The sequence below is a fragment of the Aplidium turbinatum genome, chromosome 2 (assembly GCF_918807975.1).
Source record: "Aplidium turbinatum chromosome 2, kaAplTurb1.1, whole genome shotgun sequence".
NCBI classification, from domain to species: Eukaryota; Metazoa; Chordata; class Ascidiacea; order Aplousobranchia; family Polyclinidae; genus Aplidium; species Aplidium turbinatum.
Window position 1 is genome coordinate 34134720 of NC_137473.1, and position 26469 is coordinate 34161188.

General features: G+C 37.0%; 2 protein-coding genes and 1 pseudogene across 2 annotated transcripts in view; 1 reads left to right on the forward strand and 2 right to left on the reverse strand.

The window, feature by feature from the left end:
• Positions 1-241: 241 nt before the first annotated feature.
• On the reverse strand, positions 242-1884 carry LOC145765601 (uncharacterized). The gene is made up of 2 exons (XM_082577437.1): positions 1771-1884; positions 242-1505 (listed from the first exon to the last, which is right to left on the reverse strand). Exons 1-2 carry the CDS (start codon positions 1826-1828, stop codon positions 730-732), a joined length of 834 nt encoding a protein of 277 aa, XP_082433563.1. The 5' UTR covers positions 1829-1884; the 3' UTR covers positions 242-729.
• Positions 1885-12337: 10453 nt separating this feature from the next.
• On the forward strand, positions 12338-12433 carry LOC145765797 (U6 spliceosomal RNA; annotated as a pseudogene).
• Positions 12434-13329: 896 nt separating this feature from the next.
• LOC145765381 (ephrin type-A receptor 4-A-like) overlaps positions 13330-26469 on the reverse strand; it is a 46508-nt gene continuing 33368 nt past the window's right edge. The window contains exons 10-20 of the mRNA XM_082577197.1: positions 23833-23977; positions 22968-23061; positions 21117-21349; positions 20682-20887; positions 20351-20565; positions 18423-18670; positions 17241-17450; positions 16539-16688; positions 16204-16391; positions 15562-15885; positions 13330-14766 (exon numbers count right to left, since the gene is read on the reverse strand). Coding sequence (XP_082433323.1) covers positions 14613-14766; positions 15562-15885; positions 16204-16391; positions 16539-16688; positions 17241-17450; positions 18423-18670; positions 20351-20565; positions 20682-20887; positions 21117-21349; positions 22968-23061; positions 23833-23977 — 2167 coding nt within the window. The 3' untranslated portion in view covers positions 13330-14612. The remainder of the gene's footprint in view (positions 14767-15561; positions 15886-16203; positions 16392-16538; positions 16689-17240; positions 17451-18422; positions 18671-20350; positions 20566-20681; positions 20888-21116; positions 21350-22967; positions 23062-23832; positions 23978-26469) is intronic.

A 26469-nucleotide genomic window follows, 5' to 3' on the forward strand; every position in this document is an offset into this window, starting at 1 on the left:
AAATTAAACATTTTTATACTTGAGACTTGAAACTTTACAAAAAGTTAGTTTCCACAAGTAAATCCGCCCTAAACTTTGTTCAGGGAGCAGAAAGCCTTATACGGTACTTACTTTTAGGCCTACTTTATTGATTGTAGACATGATTGTAGACTAAGCTTTACTTGTTTTATGTCTGGGTTTGGTTCCGGGTCAATTCATGCCAAAGACCTTAAAATGTGTTTGGCTACCGATAGTGGCCTTTTTGTTAATTTAACGCATTAAAGATAAGTCACGATATTGACAAGTTTATATGACACTGTGCACGAAACAGAAAATAACCCAAACACTATCATATGTTGAGCTGCTGTGTCTGTGGCACAATCGTGAAAGAACTCATATTATAACTTAATTGACGCAATTGACAATGTAGTCACCGTATACCTGTCACATAAACGATATTTTTTACTAAAGCAAACACCATAGTTGTAGTATCGCTTTAAAATGTAATAGCCTACTGCACGTCTGCTTTGTGAGCTGATACTTGTCGATTATACCCAGCGACTTCTGATGATCACTTGAAAAGGTCCACGTCATCCATTTACCATACAAGCTTTTTTACTTGTTCTATTGTTCACATCAGTCTCAGTGAACCTGCTTTACAAAAATGCATGGCAATTGCAAAAGCGATTATTGCATTTCTCCAATTTTGCTCCGAATTTGCACACGTAGAAACCTGCTTTCATGAATTCTTCAACAAAAGCAACAGCAGTGCTTTTTAATCGTTTGCGTCAGTGAAAGCTGTGACACTTGGGATTTTTCATAAACCACGCAACTTTTTCTATAAGCGTCATTGATATCTTCAGCTGCTTTAAAAACTGATGTGGCGTGTTGATATTCTTGAATAGCCAAGTCGTACCTTTTTTCTTCTTCGTAGGCAGCAGCGCTGATAGCATAACTCAATCCTCCTACTCTATACTTGATGTATTCCTCGCCAAACTGTTCTTTCATCAAGCAAATGACTTGCTGTGCACAGTTGTGAACTGAACGATAGTTTTTGATGTAGTGGAAGCATGCGGCGCTGAAGTATAGACACCAAGTTGTAGTGAGTGTTAAGGTTTGAACATCTTTAGTGTTAATTTGATGAATTTTCTGAAGTAACAGATTTAAAGCTGGAAGTACTAGATGCTTTATTTCGGCTATCATGTTACTCTTTTTTCTCTTCATAGCTAAAGCGCATATCCAAAAGCATCTTCCACAATCTTTTATTTTTTCCAGTTTTAACAAAGGCTGAATAAATTTGTCGATAGCAGTGATGCTCCACTGAAGCAAAATAAGACAATTCTCAAATTGAGAGTCTTTTTGTAGCATAAAACAAATTTTAATTGCACCGTTGAATATGATGTCATAATCTTTATCAGCATCACCAGTTGCTGTTTTAATCAGACGGTCGAATTGTGCTATCATGTCATTCATGCTTTTGCCATCGGCTTTTTTCTTATTCAAAAATAGCATGCTGTTGGAAAGCCCTGAAACGAATGCAAATTTTTCATTTTTCATCTTAAGTTTTACAGTAGTATAGCGACTTATCCATCGTAAATCACCGAGACGATAAAGCAGTTCGTGGTAGGCTACACAACGCAACTTTAAAAAAAAAGCTCAACTTTAAACAATCGTTTCCAATAACCACACTATCATAAACTGTTGGTAAAAAAGAAAAAAAAAATGTATGCGATTAGGTACTTTAATTAAAGTAGAATTAATTTTTTATTGAGAAAAAAATTATTATCCAACCTGGCTGGGTAGGGGAAGAAAGCTGAATTCCAATTGTTGGATGTAAAACTGTTGCCATGCCGAACAACCAGTTAGCAGATAGACAGCAACTTTTTAATAAATGTTCATTTAAATATTGCTGCAAGAATTGGTAACAACATCACTTTATCTGCTTGAAAGTTCTTGTCTTTGCTCTACTACTGCATTCATTCGTCGGCAGCCGTGGCCGAGTGGTTAGCGCGTTGGGCTCGCAGTCGATAGCCTGCATGTTCGACTCCAGCCACCCGCACTTGCTGTTGCTTCTCTGGGCAAGAAACTTAACGATAATTGCCTCTACCTAGTGATCGATTTCGAGCAATGGGTAGTACCAAATTTAAGTCATAAGTAGAGTAGACAACCGGAAACAGACATTGCCGTCGGCTGCAGCGTGGGTCAGGTGTATGTCGGAAGGCGTACACCGATGCATAGCGCTCAAGTCCGCTTTCCCGCAATGCAGGATAAAGATAAACAAACAAACAAACAAACAAAATTCATAGATCACATAGATAGATTTAACAGCTAGAAAAAAAACAATGCTACAACGTGAGCAGTGACACAAGTGTATTGTGCACTAACAGGACAAACGCAATTTACCCAGGCCCAGCTCCAACACTGAACGTGTCCGCCACGTTAAGGGCTTTCTTCGCGTTATATATAGCCTTTCTATAATATAAACGGGAGGTGATTAAAAGTTGTATACAGGAGAATAAACGTACTGTAGATACAATGAACTCATTAGCTACTTTGTTGAACAAGAACAAGCATGATATTTTGAATGCTGAAAGTAAGCCCAACAAGATTATGCAATCAGTTGCTTGACTGGAGCTTTTTCCTGGTGTCCCTGTAGGGTAACCACTGGGGATATGTTTCTGACAGTAGAATGACTCAACCGATTCTACATAAGCATAATAAATAATCCTCAATCCCCATTGAGCAAGCCTGTAGGGTAACCAAGGGGGTTCCCAACGGCCAAAACTCTCACCTATAGATCAAAAAAAACTTCTAAATGAGAAAAATGTTTTTTTTAGATAACGGCACGAAATCGGCTTTAGCCCTTACAAATTTCCGGCTACCCAAATGAAACTAGCCCACTTCTGTCTATACTCTATACCATAAAATGTTTGCGGCATGCAAATACTTGCTCTGAAGACTTCAAAGATGTTGTTAAGGTCAACATCGGAAAACAAAACCTTTTTTATTTTTCTTGTGCCAAAGATTTTTGCAAAAACTCTTGATGTTTCTGACACCAGCTTCATCTAAAAATGCTTGGTGCATCTTGGCGTTACCTCCAGCTGATGCCAATTTAAAGCTTGAAAAATTCTTTTAAAGCTTTAAATTGCATCTTGGCGTTACCTCCAGCTGATGCCAATTTAAAGCTTGAAAAATTCTTTTAAAGCAGATTTCAACTTTTAATGCTGTTTTTCTCTTGACGAAGCGTGAACATTTTTTCTGCTGTTTGCTTGTTATGAGAAATTTGATAAGCCAACAAAAACACTAAGGTTAAAGGTCTTGAGAATTCCTGGTCTACGTTAAAGTTTTAGATTTAAACCTTAGGCTAAGATGTCAATAACACAGACAAAACTTCAAAAAAAAAGCTACATACAATGGGCTAGTCCGTCAAGCTAAATTCAGACTCAAATTGGATTCTTATTTTTAAATGTTTAATAAATCTTAGGCAAAATTATTTACTTGTAACTTGAGGTCAACTTTTAAACATAAAATTTCAAACCTAACAACACCCACTCCAAGTGGAATTTCTTTAGCTAACGAAGTCGAAAGAGTTTGAAAAACTGAAAATGCATAGAGTTGAACAATATCTAGCCTAATTGGAATTTGGAGCGAATCGTAATCTGTATAAGAGAGTTTTCTGAAGCAAAAACTGAAACAAATTAAATGCGTTAACACAATGATGTTCCACTAACGGACAGGGTACGACCAACGGACCACCCTTCTATTCCTTAAAATAAAAGTCGGAAGCACGAAAAGTGTTATTGTGGTATCGAGATTAACCTTTTTGATTTTGGAAATCTTCCTTGCGGGGACCTGTGATTTTTTTTCGTATTGTTATGAAGGAAAGTATGGTTTACAAGGTAGAAAGTAAATTTTGAACATTTTTCTGATGCAATTTTTTTCACCCATCGGTTTATTTTTTCAAGACTGTTTTTTGTTTGCTGATTGCTTATTCATTGATTAATTAAATTGCAATGAATTAAATGTTTAAATTTTATCCATCATCAAACTAGGCCATAAAATCCAAGAATTATCATGTATCTGACCAACGGACCACCCACTTGTTTGATCATTGGGTCACTAGCTAATTGTTCAATTAACAATGTCTTCCTTTATGTATTCAAACTAAAGATGTCAGAAATTAAAACAACTAGCAATAAAACAAGGTTGTTTAGTTCTCAAAAAAATCTCAACAAAGCTGTTGAAGATGTATTGAAACAAAATATTTTTGTTCGAATGTCGGCAAAAAAATATGATATACCACGAACAACGTTGAATCAATGGATAGTGAGAAAACTACTGCACCAACACCAGTGGCATCTACAAAACGCCTATCTGATATCTTAAAGTTTTCTGCAACGTTAGAAAAATACGAGATTTAAAAAGAGTAAAATAAACACCAAAACACTAGAATCTCATATTATGAAATTGAATTGAATATGAAAATATGAAATGAATAAATTTCATAATAATAAATTTCATAATCAAAGCATATTTCTAGTGCTTATTGCTTATGTTGTTGTGTTGTTTGTATGTTGTTCGTGTATTAGATATTCCAAAATAAGCTTCAGTGCATCAGCTTTTTGCTATGTAGAAGTGACCCGTTGGTCGAATAGCAGTGGCCCGTTGATCGTATAGGGTTTTGACCAACGGGGCACTTTTTATTATCATTTAAAAATTAATTTTCGGCAGTTAGTAGTTGGAAAATTAAAAAAACTTTTTTGGCAGAATGTACCAGGGTATATGTGACCTACTGTTATGCCAAAAAAGGAGGACGCATGACCTTTGTATGGACAGAAAATAAAAAATTTGTAAAAAAATGACCCGTAGGTGACACATCTCCCCGGGGTTTATCTTTTCAATGGAAAACCTTGAAACTGGTATTTTACTCGAGCGATGATTCTGCAGGATGGAACGTTTTTATACTGTAAAACTAGTCCAGCGCTGCAGAACAGCAAAATTATCTTGCATAAGGCAACAAACTTGCTTCAGGGTCTTTAGGACTTTGTTTAATCATTCTTCTTCTTGCGTTTAAGGTCATTGCGTTTGCAATCATTGAGATCCCAATTTTGAGAATTTCTTCGCGGACCCCCAAAGGTCCGCAGACCCTTTGGGGGTCCGCGAAGAAGCACTTTCAAGACGACGGTGAAAATTTCCGAATTCCCAGCATAATTGATGAATTATGACATTTAAAAACCATTTATGCTTTATTTGTGCATTTTACAGTGATCCTCAAACTGTGCGTCGAGACTCCCTGTGCGTCGTTTAAAATTTCAAATGGTGTCGAACGAAGGTTCGGTTTCTAACTAAAAAAATCGCATAAAAAAATTAAAACTTTTCATCAGGCTATCTAAGTTTAACTTCATTCTTTGAAAACAGCAGATTATTGATCAATCCTTGGTTCAGAGATGCAAACGTTAGTTAGCAGTCTATTTGCATTTGGTTGGTTGGTTTTGAATCTTTATCCTCGGACTGACAAAGCCTTGATAGGTTATTCCTGGTAGTTTCGCATAGCCTACTTGTAGAGGCTCTTGACGCAGGGCCAGTTACCGAGATTCACAGAGTAAAGTTTTCCGCTTGTTGAAGTCTTGCTGCTGGGGAATTATTCCATTCGCTAGGTGCCGCTGAATGGAGAGCAGTCCTGAAAGTGCATTGCTCAAGCGCACACCCCGAGAGTCGAACCAGTGCCGCGTGATCTTGAGCCGGGCGCGTAACCATTGAGCTAACTTCTTCTAAGTGGGTCGCTGCCAAATTTATGAAACATTTATAGTTTTTAGTTAGTAGACGCAATGTACTAAAATTTCAGGAAAAAAATGCTTGGGGGAGTCCACTACCAATGGCGTACCGTGACCACTTTGACAGGGTGTTCAGTGACGGCAAACCAACAGCGGGGGGTCTGGGGGGCCTCCCCCAGAAAATTTTTAAAATTAACATTGAATTTGGTGCGTTCTGAGAGCATTTTCAGCACAAATTCTGAACATGAACAGAACTGACAAAAATAATGTTGTCGGAATGGAGAAGAATACAAAATAGATATTTATTTGACAGCGCCTATTGAATGAAAGACTTAATAATATCAAACATTAAGTTGCATTTCTAAAGTCACATACTTCAGTTCAGTTTTTATTTCCGACCATCAAAACGAACAATATTACTTGCCATAACACAGCAGGAGTCTGAAAAAACGCGAAAGTTAAAGCGTGCTCGAGATGGAAATGATTTACTTCATGCAAGGATTAGGCACGGTCGCAACACCTTGAGAAATGTACAAGCGAATTAAAAACAAACATGTAGTAAAAACGGATGTAGTCTAAACGCAGCTTTAGCCAATAGCCACTAGCCAATTTTTTTATTATCAGTACCGGTATCATTTTGTTCATTAGCTTCACATTTTAATATATATATTATAGTACCGTACCGGTGGTACACCCAAGACGAAACAAACATAGGCAATAATTAATGTGAGACAAACCAGGAGACACAGGAAGCGACTTTGAGTCAGCTGGCACCTGCTATATAATTAAGGTGTTTCAGCAATAAGGTACAATACCAGTAACATACAAACACTCTAATTACAAAACGATTAGATGTGTTGTTTTAGAATGGTGCATCAATGATATTGGCTGTTGCCATAAGCTTTGTTGCAGATTCAGACAAGTTAGTGCTAATTTACTGGCACTTGGTGCATAAAAAACATTTTATCTTATCTTGTTTCCAACTCTGATCACCTTAAACTCTAATCCAACAAGCTAAAACTTGCTATTGCCTGGGATTCCCCCAATGACGCGCCAAGGTGTGCAGATCAGCGAGTGCACAGCCTGGCTGACCTAAAACCATTGCTGTTTTCGCTGCCTTGTGACGTCATTTTTCTTAATTGTTTATTTTAAATAGCTCTCGCCAAGCTGTGAGTGCACACCCAGCTTAAAGGTAATGACCGAAAAAAATTAAAGGCAATGACCTCAAACGTTGGAGTATTAAAATTAGAAGGGGACAAATGCAATTGAAAAGAAAGCAATCAGCATGCAGCAAGATGTTAGAATATCATGAAAGTAAAGAACATCGACAACCGATGAAAGTTTTATTTTTTTCTGGATTTCTTGGGGTGTTCAGTGCACACCTTGAACACCCTGAATATACGCCACTGTCCACTACCGCTTCGAGAACACCTAAAAGGCTAAGACAAAAAGTTGAGAATCACTGATCTGCATGATTTAGAAGAATCAGAACCGAAAGAAATGATTTATTTTTTGCAATGCTAAAACTGCCCAATTATAACAGTGAACGCAGTAAAGAAAATCAAATGTTTAGATTTATCAATGAAAATGAATTGATGCATGCAATTCCTAAAATACTGTAATTTATCTTGCCTTCATTAATTTTTTGCCAAGTATGATGCATTGAGTTTGAAAAAATTTCATCCTATAACTTACTTAGAATCTTTTAGTTGAAGCCTAAGTTAACCTTTACTTCCACCTTGCAGAAAATATGTCGCATGACCAAATGCATACTGATGATGAATCCTATCTTAATTGTTGTATTGTAACTTAATGAAGTTTGCGCATTATTAAAATATATTTAATCTCGAAAAGAGAACGTCATGAAAGTAACTTAATCTGGAGTACTTTGCTTGACTCACTTATAAACTATTAGTGGCAATTCGCCCACCACTCAAGACGATTCTAAAACACAGCCTGAAACACAGAAAAGTAACTTTATTTACGGTGTGGCCTATTGTATTCGCAATTTCGGATTAATGTTATCTACACAGTACACATCCATATGTTTTATTAAAATCTCCCCTTAAGGTTGCTTACTAAATCCACCCCTGTTGACAAGTATTTAGGATAAACTGTTAAGTTTGTGTGATTGATCAAAACTATTTTCTAAATGTTGCAAACAAGACGCAAATCTACCGAATATCTTTAAAGGAGGTAATTTCACTGACACTTTGTAATATTACAACAAATTTTGATTCCTGTATAAAAATAACTGAAACCACAAATGTGTTTATGGTTATGCAGTACAGCCTGGGCCTATTGGCATTTAAGAAAACATTGAAAAACGGCGACAAATCGAGATAACCCATCTCAAAACATGTTACATGCACGATCGCTACACTCGACAATGAAAAATTTGCAGATAACCACTTTATCTGGCCCAGATCATTATAAGATCGGGTACGGATCTGATCAGATCTGGACCACATAAAGTGACTGTCTGGGTTGCAACTGTAAGTTACGGTATCGTCGGTATGTAATGTTACGTTCTTGTGTTTTGTGAGAACCTAGTTTAGAAGTCTAGATTAATGGTTCTCAAAGAGAGGTTCGTACACCTCAGAACTCGGCAACGTGTCTAAAAAAACGCAATTGATAAAATGAAAGTTTTGAAAAGAATTTTCTGCAGTGTCGCCTTTTAAATGACCAAGTGATTTTATAAAGTATTGTGATATAACAGCAGAAGCTTGCAGTGCGTTTTGTACAACGACGCTGCTGGACAAATTCAATTTGCGAAGAAGACACTTGCTCCTTTTTCAAGTAATAGGTCCGGTTTTGTGAGCAATGGTATAGAAATATGTAGCTTTTATTGACTAATATTCCAACAATGAACTCCTGTGACGCATACAACACTTGCAGAAATTCATCGCTGCTCGCATTTTCATGCACTAATTAGTTTGCCATTCTCTTCCACCAAACACTCACGAGAAGTTCCGCGATCTTAAAAAATTGACAAAGTAGGTAAAAACCTCTCAGCCATTAGGGCTGTGGAGTCGGAGTCGAAAGGATTTTGGCGTGTCCGAGTCGGAGTCAGCCAGTTAGAAACGGAGGAGTTGGAGTGGCATATATTTTGCCCAACTCCACAGCCCTGGTCATGGGCTTGAGCAGCATTGTGGATAAGCTAAGAAACTTGTTAGTGACCGTCCTATCAGAAGACCAAGTGGCTGTCGGCTAGTCACTTCTCACTGGCTCCACGCTCTGACACGCAGAAACAGACGTCATAGCAACGTACATTTATTAATTATGACTAAACTTATCCTAAAAATTGTCTTCATCTTAATATCAAATGATAGTGATAAAAATGTTTTAATGTTGCACTGTATGTTGTGGTCAAGGTTGAGAACCACCGGTGTATACATTGAGTGATGGTTTGACGTAAATGCAACATGTTCGGTTATGAATTTAACCTTTAAAATGTGTTTTTAAAATAAACAAAGCTTCTTATTAAAAAGCGTGCTATTAAAACTTGTCAAACTCAATTCTATATCTAAATTAAGTTTAATTTAGTGGACTTGTAAATTTAAGCAAGAAGAAAGACAGCCCTCGACATTCAACTGTGGCCAAAAACAAAACTTTGCAGCAGCAGAAAAATATAATTGAGCTTTGTCAATTAAGTTTGACTACTTACTGCAAGCTATCTTGATTGTGGTGCAAAAACTTCTGTGCAATATGTAAGGCCCCTTTTTGTTGCAGTGAAACAGTAAGGAAAGTTTATTCTAGAGGTGACGAACCTGCGGCCTGCGGGCCGCATGCGGCCGTCAAAGAATTTTGTGCGCCCCGCAAAACAATATAACAATCGCTCAAGCATTAAAGACAAAACACATCTCAAACGCTTAGTCAAGCAAAAAACTTTCCAAAAATCCCACTCAGCAAAAAAATTCAATGCTTCAATGTTATTTTTTAATATTTTATGCTTCAGTGCTGCATTAGATAGCTTCAGCTGTATGACTCGCATGGGCTTTTGTTTGTTGTTTGAAAAAGAAATTTCATTAACTGATTTGTTGTTTCGGAGCATAATGGTCGAAACATTTAGTCAACTTGAGCAAAAAGGAAAGAGCCAAAAAAAGAAGAAATCATACTCATATGAAAGCAACGCTTCGAAAATTAAACTGTCTTCATTATCAGTGCAAGTAGCCCACTGTTGCTCTATCCTTTTTGCTCAAGTTGATTTGTTTTTATTTTTTACTGTTGTATGTTTCGATTCTGCGTAAGATAATGCAACTGTATGTGTTTTATTACTTTCATCTGCCGTTTGTTACTTTTCATGAATAATATCTTGAGTCGCTTCTAAAACATTTCATAGTAGGTTACGATTAAAAAGTTGTGTGGCCCGATAACTCATGTGTAATTGACAAAGTGGCTCGCGACCGCAAAAAGGTTTGTCAACCCTGGTTTATTCGTTTGATTTTTAATTTGCTGTTAAAATTGTTTTCAAATGCGAGAATTTCAAAGCATAGGTTTAGTCAGTGGCGTAGCCAAGGGGGGGGTTTTGGGGGTTACAACCCCCCCCCCTTTGGTACGCGTGTGACGTCACGATATTGAGAATGATGCTTTCAATCTAAAAAAAATGCCTAATTTTATACAAAACTGCATTAAAAGAGTAAGTTTCGCCAATACCAAACATTCAAACATCTCAGCCAGGAATTAGCAACAAGAAAACATAGACACTTATAGCTTTATTTCCGAAAAATGCCGAAGAAAACATGATTTATCCTTTTGCTATGCCACCGGACAGCACCATTTTACAGTAATATTCATACTCACATTTTTGTTGAAAATGCTCTCAGAATGCACCAAATTCAAAGTAATTTTTCAAAATTTTCTGGGGGAAGACCCCCAGACCCCCCGCCGCTGGGTGTCGTTTTAGGCAAAAAACCTCCCCTTTCAAAATTCCTGGCTACGCTACTGGGTTTAGTCATGTCCCCAAAACACCTAGCCTACAATGCCAAGTCATTCCAAACAGACGCTCAACATTGCAGTTGCATTGAATCGCTTCGCCATGTCAGGTATTACGTTAGCCAATGATTTACATGAAAGTTTATGCCAAATGGATCTGTACAAAGCACAACTGTAACCTCTTTCAAGGCTTAAGCCTTCTATTTGAAGACACTCTCTCCATTGGCATAATATTTGGAAAAAGTTGCAGTGAAACCTTGTTTCAAAAAAGAATGAATACACAACTTTCACTACATTATTAGGAACAGCTTCCAAAAGCTGTGAGAAACAATTTTTTATTGGTTTTAAATATTTAGAAAACTGGCTGTAGTTGTAAAAGATTGTAAAAGTTGCTGCATTAATCAGATAGTCTTCTGCAAAAATCAAAGAGTACGGTGATTAATGGACTGTATACTTTGAAGACAGATAACTGATGTTTCCACATAACAGTATGTTTCCACATAACAGTAGGCCTACACGGGGTATCATTAAGCAGCTTGCGTACAACGTTATCTTCACATGTAGCGTAACGCTCTTTTTGGTACTCCACATGAATAAACTTCTTGGGTCTATGATACTGCCGTGCTCTGCATAGGAAATTACAATGGTTTGTTGCCATTGCAAATTGCTACAACCTTGGTGTGTTGAAGATAATCACCTTCTCTGCAACGAAGTAGGACGTATGACGTCTGTAGACAAGCAAATGTCCCTACTAATAATTTTGTCCTCTTTAAAAATCGTGTAAGGAGAAGTTATTTCTGGGCTACGTTGGCGATTTAAGTGTAACTAATTGTACCGTAATTTAAAAATTTGTTGTAAATTTGTTCTTCAGCTCTGAAAAATTGTATTTATTGGTCTTGTTACTACCTACTTGAACTTAGATAAATGAAGTCTAATCAATTAGACCAGGGGTCACCAACCTTTTTTGCATGCGGGCCACTTTGGCACTAAGAAGAGCTGTGGCGGGCCGCACTAATAAAATGTTAGGTAGGTTGACTCTTATGCTAAAAAAGAACGCATTTCGTACCCAGTATCCAGCGTTACATGTTGTTCATACTTATGTTAGAATACCGCAGCAACAAAATTAATCGAACAACGCTACTGCCAGGCCAAGCTCCTTTTACAACACTTTTGACTTTTTTTTAAGAATGCATGATAAACCAGGCCACTTGTTTTGCGCACTTATAGCGAGGCGAGCGGTTTCATCAGAATATGCATCGCCAAGTAAGAGTGGTGTTGTCACTTCGCTTCACAAAAGATATCTTGCCATTAACAATTTTAGTAAACAAGGAAATGTTTGACACATCGCAATACAGGCAACAATAGTGACCTACAAACATATCAGTGAAAAAGAGGCTCCAATAACAGGGAAAAAGAAATCAGGCACCATGAAACAAATGCTTGTAGAAATCACCCAAAAATCGTAATTCTATCGTAATTCATGAACAGTCTTCCCTTTAAAAAAGCAATGAGTTGGTTTTTCATCCTTGTTGTGAAAGTCTATAAAACCGTCTTTCTTTTGTTGTATACAACTGACACTTGCGATACTTAGCCTATCAGCGTGGCAAGAATTTGTTGATTAACAACATTTTGCAGAACTTGCTTCGGCAGTAGCCTACATATACTAAAATTGGAACGATACAGAGAAGATTAGCATGGCCCTGCGCAAGGATGACACGCGAAATCGTGAAGCGTTCCATATTTCTTTAAAAAAAGAAAAAAAAACATTTTGCAGTACTAAGCTAGATATTTTCATAATACAATCAGAAAAAGTCTTTAAATTTATATATAATATTTTGCCAATTTATTATAAATTGGGTTGGCACACCGAACTATTTTGCCAACAAAAACTTGCATAAAGAGAACACTGGTCGTGAAACATAATAACGGTGAAACCCACACTAGTGTTTACATGACATTTGCAAACTTAAAATAAGCAACCCTATGCTCACAGACATTTTCGAAATTCGAAAACAGACGTTTTAATCAACCACTGTTACAGTGTGGCTGGACATCGCATTGGAATAGCTTTAAGCAACCCCCACCTAGAACTATAATCTGATTGGTCGGTCGGTGGAATCGTATGCAAAGCGAAAATATGCTTCCCGGAAAGTATTTTTTGCCTTCGTGCTCTTTAACTCCTCAAGAAAAGTATTTTTGGTTATACTTGTACGCTGATACCTTCCGCGGGCCGCAGCGATACAGCGTGGCGGGCCGCATGCGGCCCGCGGGCCGCCATTTGGTGACCCCTGAATTAGACAGAATAGTTCCTGCTATGTAGACAAGTAGGCCTAATCATGCAAAGTTGCTATGAAGGAAAGGGGTTACAAGTTGTTTAAAAATCTGATTTTTGTAACCTTACAGTAAGTGGGCTAAATGTTGGTATTTTATTAGGAATTAAAATTCTCTTAAAGTTTTTTTTTTCTAAACCAGAAACATGCAGTGTACATCTTCAGTCGTCAGCGGACTGCATGTCGTAGACTTCAAATTTCCTTCAATTCTTTAAACTTGACTTTTCGCTTCGATTACACTCAGTGTAGTAGTCACTAGTCACTACAGCTTACAAGTCTTTTGCCATTCTTAGCTTTGCATGATTCAGATACGCAATGAAATTGCTTGTTTATTACAATACTGTCCCGACAGATCAAAATACAGTAAAAGTAGTGGCAATAGGAGTAGACACGGATTACCTTTTTGATAAAGGTAGTGATCTAGCTGTCAATAGGTCTAGGTAGCTTGTTCAAAAAAGCTCAGCAATACAAGAGCATTAAAGCAAAATTCGGGAAACTTTTACTTTCGTTGCAACGCAAACCCATTGAAAAAGGTGGCTAAAGTGACATTTGTTTTTGAGCCAGACTTGTTTTACAAGTTTGGTTGGAGATAGAATTGCATTTAAAAAAATTTTTTATCAAAAACCTTGTTCTTGTGAAGTAGTGTGGCACACGTCATTGATCACGTCATAAAATGGTCATGTGTCTACAGTATTGCATGAAGCATCAAACGGCAGTAAAAACAAAGCAACAGATATCTGACAAAGCAAATTGCACAAAGCACAACCAGTAAGCAGAACTGATCGTCCTTTTAAGATTTAACTCAATACATTTTTGAGACAATTCAAACAGACCGCATAGGCCTAACTGCCAAAATAATGCGTCAAAAACATTCTTGCAAATTAAACTTTTTCCAAACCTCGACTTTTCTCGTTGCCAGAACGACGGAAAAAAGATAAGGAAACCTTACGATGTTTATATCGTCGATAAACCGTTATTTGGGTGCAAGATACATGTATGTGCCAGGCACCGCTACAAAACTTAAAAATCGATCCAAACATTCAAACACGGCCGCAAAAGCAATTTTTTCTGCAAATACAATAAACATACAAAATTAACATAAAAAAATCTTATCGTAGACAAAAAAATGAAATGTACCTGGAACATCAAAGTACAGTAGGTTTCGGCAAAAATAAAACTTAGATGAACGAAAATATTTATAAAACTTTTATGAGTTAAAAATTGCTCTAATGAAGATCGGTTGCCGAAGTAAAGCAAGTGTGCGCAGACATTTATGAGTTTAAACACCCACTTGTGACATAACAGTGATGTCAGACGTGACGTTGAAGATCTAACCACTACTCCTTTATCACGTAGCCAAGTGGCAATAAAAGCCGTTTTAAGCCTTGGGCTTCCATTTCTTTTTCCGTAAAATATGAGCATAAACGGAAAAAGTTTAGTTTCACTTCAACAACAGCAAGTTTATTAAATGCTGTTCTTGTTGCTTTCTGGAGATTCTTTCACAGGAACCTTTGATCTCTCACCCTTGACCTCGCCAGTCACGTCACAAAGCAGCAGGTCAACTCAAGCATAAGTTGGCTTTCTCTTGGTGGACTCATACAGAAATCCCTGGGGGCATCATCATACTTTCTGTATACGTTGGTAAACCAGGTTGCTGTCTGTGACCGGCAGGTGGGGGAATATCTTGAATACTGTTCAATAGCGACACTTGGTGGTTTTCATCCACAATGCCGATTCTTGCAAGATCACTAAAAATAATAATTAAACGTTGGTGATTGTATTTCCAGATCAAATGACAGTTGGCTTAAAGATACTTTCTGTATAAGACGATTTCTATTATTATCAAGGATAGATGGGTAGGCCTACACTTACAAAGTAAATGCTGTTGTGCTTTTCCATTTTGATATTTTTACTATAAATAAGCTAGCATCAAAATTTGCAAAAGAAATTAAGTTTAATCTCTTTTTAAGATGGGTAGCGGAATGAACTGGGTGAACTTATCAACCTTTCTGCAAGATTAAGAGAACTAGATTCCGGTGGAATGCCTTATTGAGCGTCGTAGGTCAAGAAGAACATTCGGCCATGCAGAAAAAACGGATTAATCGTCACGCAGTGCTATTTCTAAGACATCAGCGCTCGCTATTTTCGGTAAAAATGTTATCTACGCCCTGCAAGTGTCTGAACTTGAGTATGAAGTCCTCAACTTCATCAAAACCACTTGAATGATGCATGCTCAATAGCATGCAATGATACGCGAATTTGTTGGTATACGTAGGTTACGATACGGTATTGCATTATTTTCGTATTTTACTACTTTTTCCATTTTTATTAAATTATTTTTAATTGACCATAGTGACATAGTGACGTAAGCTGGTAAAAAATTCAAAGTTTTTTTTGTTACCCCATATCGCTACAAACGTTGTGCGGGTGAAAACAACCTTTTCACCAAAGGTAAAACTTGTAGTACTGTATGCATTTTCATACTAACTGTCACTAAAAAAGAATACAAAAGTAATGTGCAATGTAGGAAAATATAAACCTACCTAGAGTTAAGCTGGATGACTTGCTCCAAGGAAGAACAACCGTTTCTCATAAAGTTTTCCTTATATTGTGTGAAACCAATGCTCTCCAGCCATACTCCAAGAGAAGAAAAGTTCGTTTGATGAAGAGGCTTTAGCTCCGTTTCTGTTGCTCGAAGCATTGGGGCATCTTCATCCGTGTCTTCGTTTATTCCGGAATCCGTTGTGGCGGAGGGAACAGGAGGAGTGGCAGATGTTCTTGCTTGGGGAGTAGCCGCATTGGAGGCTTCAGTAGGAATAGTGGAAGCAGAGCGAACATGAGTTCCATTCGGTCCGTTTAAGTTCCGCCTGAAAATAAAAAGAAGTAAAAAATAAGTTCACTGTATCCTTTTAAAAAGACACTTTTTGAAAACGATGCATTACCCCAGGAAAGGATGGTTTATATGTTTTGCAGTTGATATTGAAGTATCTGGCAACTCATGCAGCTTTGATATATTTTTTTAGCTTAACGTTTGTTCTTATGTTTCTTCTTACGCCTGGTAACTTACATATAACTTATTGTTGCATATATTCTGGAAACACTAACCCTTTTATTGATGATAAACGAGCAAAATTAAATAACGAGGAAAATATACAGCTTTTGGCTCCATCTGACGATTAACTTACTCATTTGCGACTTTGGCTTTGAGCTGAGAAGGATCTCTTAAGACTTTATCTAATGATGAGACAATTTGGCCAAACTTTGGTCTCTGGTTCCTATCTTTCTTCCAACACTCTAACATCAGGCGGTGTTGAACTTCTGGGCAATCCATAGGAGCAGGAAGTCTGTATCCCGTCTCCACAGCATTCATCACCTGGTTAGAAGAGCAGGATGAAACAAGAATAGTTATTGCGTGATAACTTCCAACGATACTCATACAAAAATTTAACAAAGGAAATGACTTTAATGTATTACCAGTCCTCCGCAATTTATTTTTTACAAACTGTAACCTCACACTTACGTCTCGATTTGACATTCCCCAATAAGGCCTTTCCCCATACGACATCACCTCCCACATCACAATGCCGTAGCTCCATACGTCACTTGCTGACGTAAACTTGCGGAAGGTGAAGGCTTCAGGAGCAGTCCAACGGATTGGGATCTTACCTCCCTAATACATATGACACAAATGATTTTCAAAATTCAAGAGAAAAACGTCACATGACATGCACTCAACTATGGATTTACATTTCCAAAGTTATTTTCTTTGAAAGATCATGATTTAGTTAACGGTGACTCACAGTGGGCAACTTAATAAAATTCCATGGAAGTTCGACACATAACCAGACAAAGGAGACAAGAGATCAGAATATTAAACTTGTATTGTCATAATAAAAATAGTTTTATTTCACAATACGACAAGCGGAGAAGGTTGGGGTTTTATCGTACGCCTGGCAGGCGTGGCAGGTTTGTCTCAGGTGTAGACTTGAGTCGACAAAAAGGTAAGCAAGTCAATGTTCATGCCCAATCAAGCATATTAATAAATACACTGTATTGTCAAAGAACAGCCACCTTCTCAACATTGGCGGCGAACTGCTAGAGTTTCGATCTGGACTAGACACTCTCATCATCTGTCTGCACAACCGCAGCCAGGCAACGATGTCAAGGATAGCTATCATAAACGACAACGACATAATTCATCATCAAAATGATCGTTTCTTACTCTGGCTGTGTAAGCTGCATCAGAGTCTTCCTCAAGGACCCTGCTCATGCCAAAATCCGACACTTTACAAACGAGTTGGGCGTTCACCAGTATGTTCCTTGCAGCCAAGTCCCTGTGCACGTAACCCATGTCAGACAAATACTTCATTCCGGCAGCAATGTTGCGCAACATCCCGACCAACTGGAGCACTGTGAACTCGTTGTCATGATTCTGAGGAAAATTAATTAATAAATAAACTGAATGGCTCGCTAAGAAAGATCGTTGAGTTCTCTTGCCTACAACCATTTTCAATAAATTTAAAGTCATCTTTGCCACGTATTGCAAAGGAAGCGCCACGTCAAACCATGGTCAAACTAACGAAATCTAATATTAAAGCTCCCACACCAATGTGTGATTACGGTAGATGGTGAAACAAAGGTATTGTACATAATTAAAATGTGGCTTTCAAGTGAAGTGCTATTTGCGGAAAAAGCGATACTTATATGGTGAAAGCTTTAATAAAATTAAATTTACTAACTTAACGTGTTAACCTTCTACGTCTTTTATTTACGTGCTAACCTTCTATGTCTTTTATTTACGTGCTAACCTTCTACGTCTTTTATTTACAAAACGATTATTACACAGCTGTTGCTGCAAGGGATCGTTGTGCGTAGTTGTGGTTGTTTGGTTTATTTCCTAATATTAAGTCTTAATCAGTTTTCCTGTAATAACCTTCAACTTTTACAAAGACCTCAAGAGAGAAAAACGCTGGCGGTATAATAGTAAGATGCAAAGGATGCAGCTGACTCAAAATTAAAGTAATTCATTACTTCCTCTCTGTAATGAAATCAAATCGCCATGATTGCTACATTTGTAACTGCGCGTCGCTTTTTATAATAAACAAAAGTGAAACGTTTTTTCATGACTCTCGTCTTCATGGCGCGAAACTAAAACGTGCCTTGTTATGATGGCACCAAGCACCTGGCACGCTAATTAGCTAATGTCGAAGTTGATCTTTGCATTGTGAGCTTTGAAAACAACGGCTAACTCGAAAAACAGAACTTCTTGTCAATTCAAATTACAGATCTCAAAACATGTGTTTTGCCAAGCATTTGTTTAACAGCACGCAGTTCACAATTGGCTTTTTAAAAACAAAGAAACTAGTCCTAAAACAATATTATTATTGAAAGAAAGGTGAATTACCCTTAAAAAGCTATCAAGCGAGCCATTCTCCATGTATTCGGTGATGATCATGAGAGGGCGACTCCTAGTAACCACCCCTTCCAGTCGGATTACGTTTGGGTGTTCAAACTGGCCCATGATCGAAGCTTCGCCAAGAAAATCCAACTTCTGCTGAGTGCTGTATCCTGTCTTCAGTGTCTTTATGGCGATGTCTTGCTCGGGCTTATTTGGAAGCTGCAATCTCCCTCGACAAACTTCTCCAAATTCACCTATAGAAAAAATATAAGGATTATTCACAAACATTGATCGCAGATTAAGAAGCAGTTTACTGTGCGCTGTGCATCGTCAACCGGCTTGAACTAGTTTCGTTTGGCTTGAACTTACAAGAAATGCCATTTACTTGCAACCAATAGTTTGTAAAGAAAAGGTACCATCAACGGGACTTCGCACCCCATCCTACAAAGACGATAAGGTTGCTGGAACTACTTTGAATTTATACGCTGACATCATTTCTACGCTAATTCCAATCTATTGTTTCTTAATACTACTGCAAATAATGGTTGGTCATTCTTTAGGTTATGGTCACATCAGAGTAAAGACGATGGTGAGTAACTATCCAAAAACTGGAGAGACGTCATATATCCTCATACTGAATAATTAAAGCTAGTTCAAAAACAACTCCGCCAAATCTGCCTTGAGAACATACATGGTGTGATAAGGTCAGAGTCGGGCTGCAAACAGTCTGACCTTTCACTCAGGAACATTTTTAACTCTCGATGCGACAAAATACTTCCAACCACGACTCTTGGCACTTATACGAGCAATAAAAGATGGTTTCAAAACGGAAACACTGCTGTGTACGCTTGAAAAGTATTCAATCCCTGTTTGTTTTTTCTGTGGGCTTACACTTTTAGGAACCCAACATGATTCAGCGTGCGAAAATTATTTACTTTTTAAAAAGTTTGGAAACAAAATTATGCAATATCGTATTTTCAGTGTGTTAATCAGAGTTTCAGAAAATAAACTTATTCTTTTGGCCGACAAGATTTTCTCAACTTTACATTCAGCCAGGCAAGAAGTCCCGCCAAAACATCGATCACGGTATGTTATAAAGTGAGAAGTAAAAATGGTCGATTTAATCTCTTGTTTGACAAAGCTTGACAGATGGCCTTAAAGCGTGTATGGATATTTATTAGTCATAGTCTAATGTTTCAGTTAATTGGAAAGAATCTTTACTGATGAATGCATTTGCAACAAACGTTATACGTTAAATGACGTTGACTTTGCATAAGAAATCATCAGTTTCTGTTTCAGAAAAACTATGTCAGTTATTTCTTTCATTTGGATAGAATATCAGTTTTTGTAATTTTCATCAGATGGTTGCGCACAACTTTAAGAAACCAACCAATCAATGTTATGTAAGTTTGCGATTATTGCCGAAATTGTACGATGTTTGCCGAAGAGTCTGACTCAACTATTTTTCACCTTTATGCAAAGCACAACATCAATCTGAGCAACTTCCTGAAACTCAATCTCTGAAAAAGTGGATCAAAATATTTCTGTTTCTTCTTTTATTTCTCTCTTTGCCAACATGTAGCACATTGCATTCTTCGGTTGCACATTTCGAGTACAGTAACTTGTCAAGCCATTTTGTACTATGGTGGTTAATGCCAAATAAAAAAATTGTCAAGTGCATTATGAATTTTTTATTTTTTTTCAAATGGATTAAAGTTTTTCCATTCGTTGACTCAAACTTCCCTTTTTTTTCTTTAAAATGTGTTTACAAATCATTTTACAACTCCAAACTTATCATTAATAAAATGTTGCAGATGAAATTCAATTACATTTTTAAGAAGTATTTACAAAATCAAAGTATTATCTTTTACGTTTAATAAACGCGACGTGATGCGAGAAAAAACAAGGGAAATCAATTGCGTAGAAAAATTTACCTCCTCCAATAACTTGCTCGATCTTCACATACAAAGTATCGATTTCTTTAGTGAACTCCCTCACGGCCCTATTTGGATCCTCATAGGTTGTGGGGTCGATGTAGGTTTTGTGGCCGGAGCTGAACGTTCGATTGAATTTGACACTTGATCCATTGTAAACGGCTGGTAGTTTCTTCGCACTATTTTTTCTGGATCTGATTTTCTTTGCTCGTCTTCTACAAATGAAATTAAAATTTTAGTAACAAAAATAAATTTGGTGGTGTGTTTTGAGGTGGTGATGGTGATACTTAGTAAGTTTTACAAAGGCTTACAAAATACACAACAGCCATACCTGCGATAACACAAGAGGGCCACAATAACCACAATGACCAGGACAACCCCTCCGCAAATGGCAGCTATTAACATCGTATCAATTCCTTTCGTCGGCTTCACTTCCTTTTCATTTTTCGGTTGTGAAGGGGCAACAGTTGTGCTGGTAGTTTTCACACGGATTGACGTACTAAACGGTCCAATGCCAGCAGTGGTACGTGCACGAACCTGGGTAAAAGTAAGAATAAAATATGTTTGTTCTTATAAAGGTGTTGTCAATCACGTGATTGTTAACGGCTTGTTAAACAAAAAAGCGATGTTTCACAAAGTGCTAACGATTCCGTTGAGGTATTGGCGCGCATAAACAACATGATTTAACACCTTTGACGTAGGTTAAACAGATGTGAGAGAAATGAACATAAAAACCTTAAAAAAAATTGATATAACCTTAACTTACTTTGACTAAATATTCAGCTCCGCTTTCCAGCCCTGTGATGGTTATCTTTCTTTGGTCAGTTCGGTTTCTTATAATGGAATTTAAGTTGGACAATTTCGCAGGGGACATGACGGTTTCTACAGCAACCTCGTAGTCTTGGATCGGACCATTCATACTCAGGGGTGCATCCCAGGCAACAACAAATGAATGATGAGCGATTTGCAACACGTGGACACCAACCACTGCGGACGGAGCTAAAAAACAAAACATAGAGTAAGGAAATAGGTGAAACAAATTTATCTTTTTTAATGAGACAGACTCCACTTATCCCAAGTCTTTACTTTTACTTTCATTGGATGGACGTTGGAACGAGTGCTTGAAACGATAATTATCCTGATGAACACCCAAACTCTTCGGTATTTATAATATACTATTTTTATGCAATATGAAATCGTTATGGAGAATGGCTTTAGAATAGTCATTGCAGAAAGAGAAATGCTTTGTGAGCCCCAACCTGTTTTACAAATAACGTACAAGTGGTACGTTGGATAAGCTACCACACCGTAAATAAGCGGTGAAATGACTCAACAAAGTTAAATGCAGCAACTATTCATGCAAGGCGTCGAAGACTGGAATCCTGGAACAGCACACTAAATCAAAACATTTCTTATTTACGACACCTATCCATGGGACTTTGAAATTTGTAAACAATACAAGCGCAAAAGAATTGAAATTTAAAACTTGACAAAAATTCCATCGGTTATTTGCAAATAACCATCAAGTTGCTTAGTCGATAGGTGACACCTTTTTTAAACCGAAAAGTAAATAAAAAGATGGCTCCTGATCTGTCCACTTCTTATTTTGTCACGTAAATACGATGGGCTGAGGGCCAAATTATGGCTAGTTGTTGAAATTGAGTGCGACCTTTGGGGAGAATATCTACCAAGTAACCACGTACTCCAGTGAAATACTTAACATCTGTGGTCACCCGTGAAAAAAGAAGCAGCCACTCTGCTCTATGCTAACATTGACTAACATGAGAAAATCTTAGTAAACAAACACGCTGGTATTACGTTTTTACAATGTATGTCAACGTTTTTCTGAGAAAAGTGCATTATTGTATATCACTACGAGTAATTAATTGTTTTTAACGCAGTTTTAACGTGATCAAAACATAAACCACTCAAAACCAAACAAAGAAACTATTTTTGACAACGCTAGACTTTAAAACAGATTTTAGAAACGGATTTTGAAACGCTTTTCTGAACAAAGTAGTGAATTATTTTTACACAATTAAATTATTAGGTTTAAAGCTAGTGCCATGAGCTTACATATACTTTCAAGTATCACGTGGGTCACCAAAAGCATTTTGGATCATGAAATCGATTCTTAGGTAAAATAATGTTAAGTAAAACGAAACAGTCAAAGCAGGTTTAACTAGAATTTAGAAAAATATATTAAAATAGCGACAAGAAAATATAAATACATAGAGATTTAATGAAGCACCTTACTAAATCATCTATGCCAACAGTTTTACATATAATACAACTCGATACTAGATATCTTTTACCTCGCATTTTTACAACTACCAGCAACTGACTTTAAAAAAAGAAGATCTGATTTTAACCAGTTATTGGACATAAATGAAAGCAGCTTTAAGTTGCTGTAAACCACTTAAAATTCCAAAATTTCTACTTGTCGTATATTTACTGTTTTGCTGTTTACAAAATTTCAATAAAAAAGAATAAAAAAGACCACCATGTTTATACAACGACTGCTTTTACATGAGTAAACTGCACTTCCAACGACTGACGCATTTTAAGCTTATATTGTAAGCTAAATGCTAATGTAACTTTAAAAGCGACAGCTCACCAGCTTGGTTGGTCTCAACTCGAAGTTCGACGCAGTCATCCTTTCCTTGCCCGCTTGACTTGGCAACACTGGTCACTCCGTTGTAGGCGCAAATCTGGTAAGGTAATAGTAAACTCATTTTGCAATACTTCGACTATTTAATATCTATATATTATATCATTCTATGACTTTTTTGGAAACCTTATACAGTAGCCTTCAGATTTATGTGAGCATAACATTGCATGTGATATACAGTCTTTAAATAGCCTACATTGGGAAGTCAAAGTTTAAAATTCATTCCTGATTTTTTATTATTTTTTACTTTTTAGACATTTGGAAAATGACTCAATTTCAACTTGATATGTTTTTGAGCTTTTCTTTCAGTCATATGACATCAAGCTTACTCTATGACGCAAATAAAAGTTGTCTTTTTACGTCATTTCAACGTTGCCGACGATGTGAAAACCAAAACGTTCAAGAACTACAATTACCGATGCACCGTTTGCATTAAAAGGTAAAAGGTAGTCCCATACTTGATCCAAGCATAACGAGCACTTTCGGCACTAACGAGAGTAAGGAGACCAGTTCCTTTCTCTCGGCCACCTTTTCTTCAGCAATTATGCCGACCCAATTTATAACACCCTAGGTAGATTTGAGCGGTATTTTCATCAACCAGCTTAAGCCGAGAGTCGAACCAGGTTGGCATAGTTGGCAATCCAACGCCTTATCCTCTGAGCCATCTCAGCCTTAACGGTTGTTAATTTGAAGAAAAGAGCAAAATAGTCAAATTTAAAAATATACACAAATTAATGAGCAAAATTTCGCTTTGATCCTGTTGCTATTTCCGTTTGTCATAGACCTAAATAGATCCAAAACTTTTACATACTTTGAACTTGTAGTACGCGTACGAACTGAGAACCGACACGATGGCAGTTGTCGACCTCAGTCCAGTTTGATCCGGTTGATACTTGACAGAATCTGCACACTGACGACAATTCTTAAATGCAACTTCACAACGAAAGCACTGGAGTCTAAAAAATAAAGAAAAACAAGATTTTGTCACACTTGCTGAACCCTTTTGTGTTTTTAAACGTGCGCATATTTCAGTAAAGTATTGTTGATGGTGCGGATACCACACTGGCGTGTTGAGCAATACACATTTCCGACTGCAATGGTGATGAGCACTCTAACTTGTGCTGAGTGACAACGAAAAGATGTTGTACTAAAATAGCTTACAATATTTAGTAGGCTACAATGATGGCGCAACTTATAAAAGTACCAATCGCCATGATAAAATGAAAAGCCTTTCCAATATAGCTTACAAGGAAATCATTGCACTCGCATGTTTTTTTATTACGTGTACTTCCAAATACCGAACATGCTGCAAATTTTTTTTAAGTTGTAACATTTCTAGGATCAAGAAGAGCACCCTCCCCTTTTCAAAAACAGAAAATTGTACGTTTGAAACATTACAAAGGGTCAGTATTGGAGTGTAATCATTAAAAGCTACTTACATTTTTATGAAACCAGGGTTAAAACTACCGCATAATTCCGCAGCGAATTTTAGAAAAATTTAAACAAATTCAGAAACGTTATTTTAACTGGATAATGCAATTGAAAATTGGCATGTAAATCGACAGACGTAATTCACACGTTCGAAATATTTTGAAAATTGTAATGCGAAAATTACTACAAAATGGCCGATGTTTAAACCTTTGACGCAATTGCAGTAGGTTATTGAAGTGTTTGTGCCAAAGTGAATATCACGTTCAATCGGCCAGTTAAGTTGATTTTCGTTTGGATTGTTGGAGTCTCTCTTTGATGAGAGGCTCTGTTTTACAATTTCTCATAAATAAATGAACAATATTTGGAGACAGATCATTGCTAATCCGATTTTTTTATATGGAGATAATATCAGCTGTGTATTTTTATTAGCATATTGTTCATGTATGCCGCAACTATCTACCCAGCAAATTTTTTTCAATGTAAAAAAAGATTATGTATCTAATTCTAAACTATGCTCTAGTCACTGTAGCACGTGAGCTTTGTCTACTTTTCAGATATATATGCCTTCAAGTTGAAGCAACATAGACAAATTAGAAACAACCATAAACGTGATTTGATAAAGGACTTTAAACCAACAATTCACCAACATACAATAGATCACTGCGCGAGTCACACAACCATGGGTGAAATATTGTTTTTATTTTTTAATTAATGAACGCAACCACAAAGTTAAAATAATGCCAAAAAAACAAGTCAATAAATAGAATTAAGTTAACGACAAATAAAAATAAAGAATGAATATAAAAACTTATTTTTACACAAGGATGCATTCCATGCAACTAACTTCTGACTCAGAAAATACACAATTGACAACAACTCATCCACCACTGAAATTTATACAATCCTAAGTTGCAGAAGTCACATGAAATTGCTTCTAACTGCCCCTATGACACAACAGTGTGAAAGCATTAGCAACAGGCCCTAGGTAAACACGAATGACAATTTATTGCATTCAAACCTGACGATGCTGAAGACTGCCCATAATCCATTCAGTGTTTCCACAAACAAAACACAACAAACGTAAGGTAAAACAATAGAGACCAAAATGCAGATCCTATATTACTAACTCAGCAAACGATACCAAAACAACAATAATGCTGTTGTCAAATAATAATAAAAAAAGATACCAAAACTAAATTGTTTTATCGTAAAACTCAATTGTTGTTGTTGTAACTAACTACCACTTTTTGAAGAACTTAGTTTAACTCTGCATTGGATGATAAAACAAAATAAATATACAAAGACATGGCGTATTGGCGTAGGACAATAAAAACAGTTATAGACTAATTGAAGTTAGGCTATCCCTTCATACATTATAGGCTTGTAACAGCAGCTGATGTGCACAGTGGTTTATCAGAACATCGCACAATCAGAACCCAGCCTAGACACAACGTATAATTTGCTACGCCGGTACTGCCACCTCCAACACATAAGTGTCCTTTTTGAAGAAGCTATACAGGAATGTGCTATAATTTCTTGATCCTACAACTACATAATTGCACCATGCTACTCTCACATTAGCTGTATTTGGCCATATCGGTACGCTGAAGAAAATTGAACATTGAGGTAATTTGGGAAGACAAATTTTTGAAATAGCAAAGCCCACATCTGGTTGATATTAACACTTATTAAAAAGAGATTGAACTTCATTTTTGCGCAAGGCTGAGCAGTCAATAACTGAACGTAGACAACAAATCAGCCGTTTTTACATTGATTCAACGTCTGCAGTCGTAGACTCAGCGTAAAAAAGCTGATTTGTTGTTTGGGAACTTAGTTATGGATTTAGGAAAAAAACTTGATAGGATCGAGTTTCTAAATTCGAGGGTAGCTTGGTTTCTAAATAATTCTTGCAAAAAAAAAATGAAGGCTATGAGCCAGCTTGAATGAGGCTAGTTTTGTCTTGCAGTTTGACACACATATCCTGACAAAATCTCTACTTCATGACATTATTTTGTCA

Bases quoted from the DNA above. Each gene is read 5' to 3' on its own strand.
- LOC145765601 (XM_082577437.1), bottom strand. From the start codon at position 1,828: ATGGCAACAGTTTTACATCCAACAATTGGAATTCAGCTTTCTTCCCCT. The intron at 1,506-1,770 runs GTTGGATAATAA...CATTCGTTTCAG, and splicing joins TTCTTCCCCTACCCAGCCAG to GGCTTTCCAACAGCATGCTA.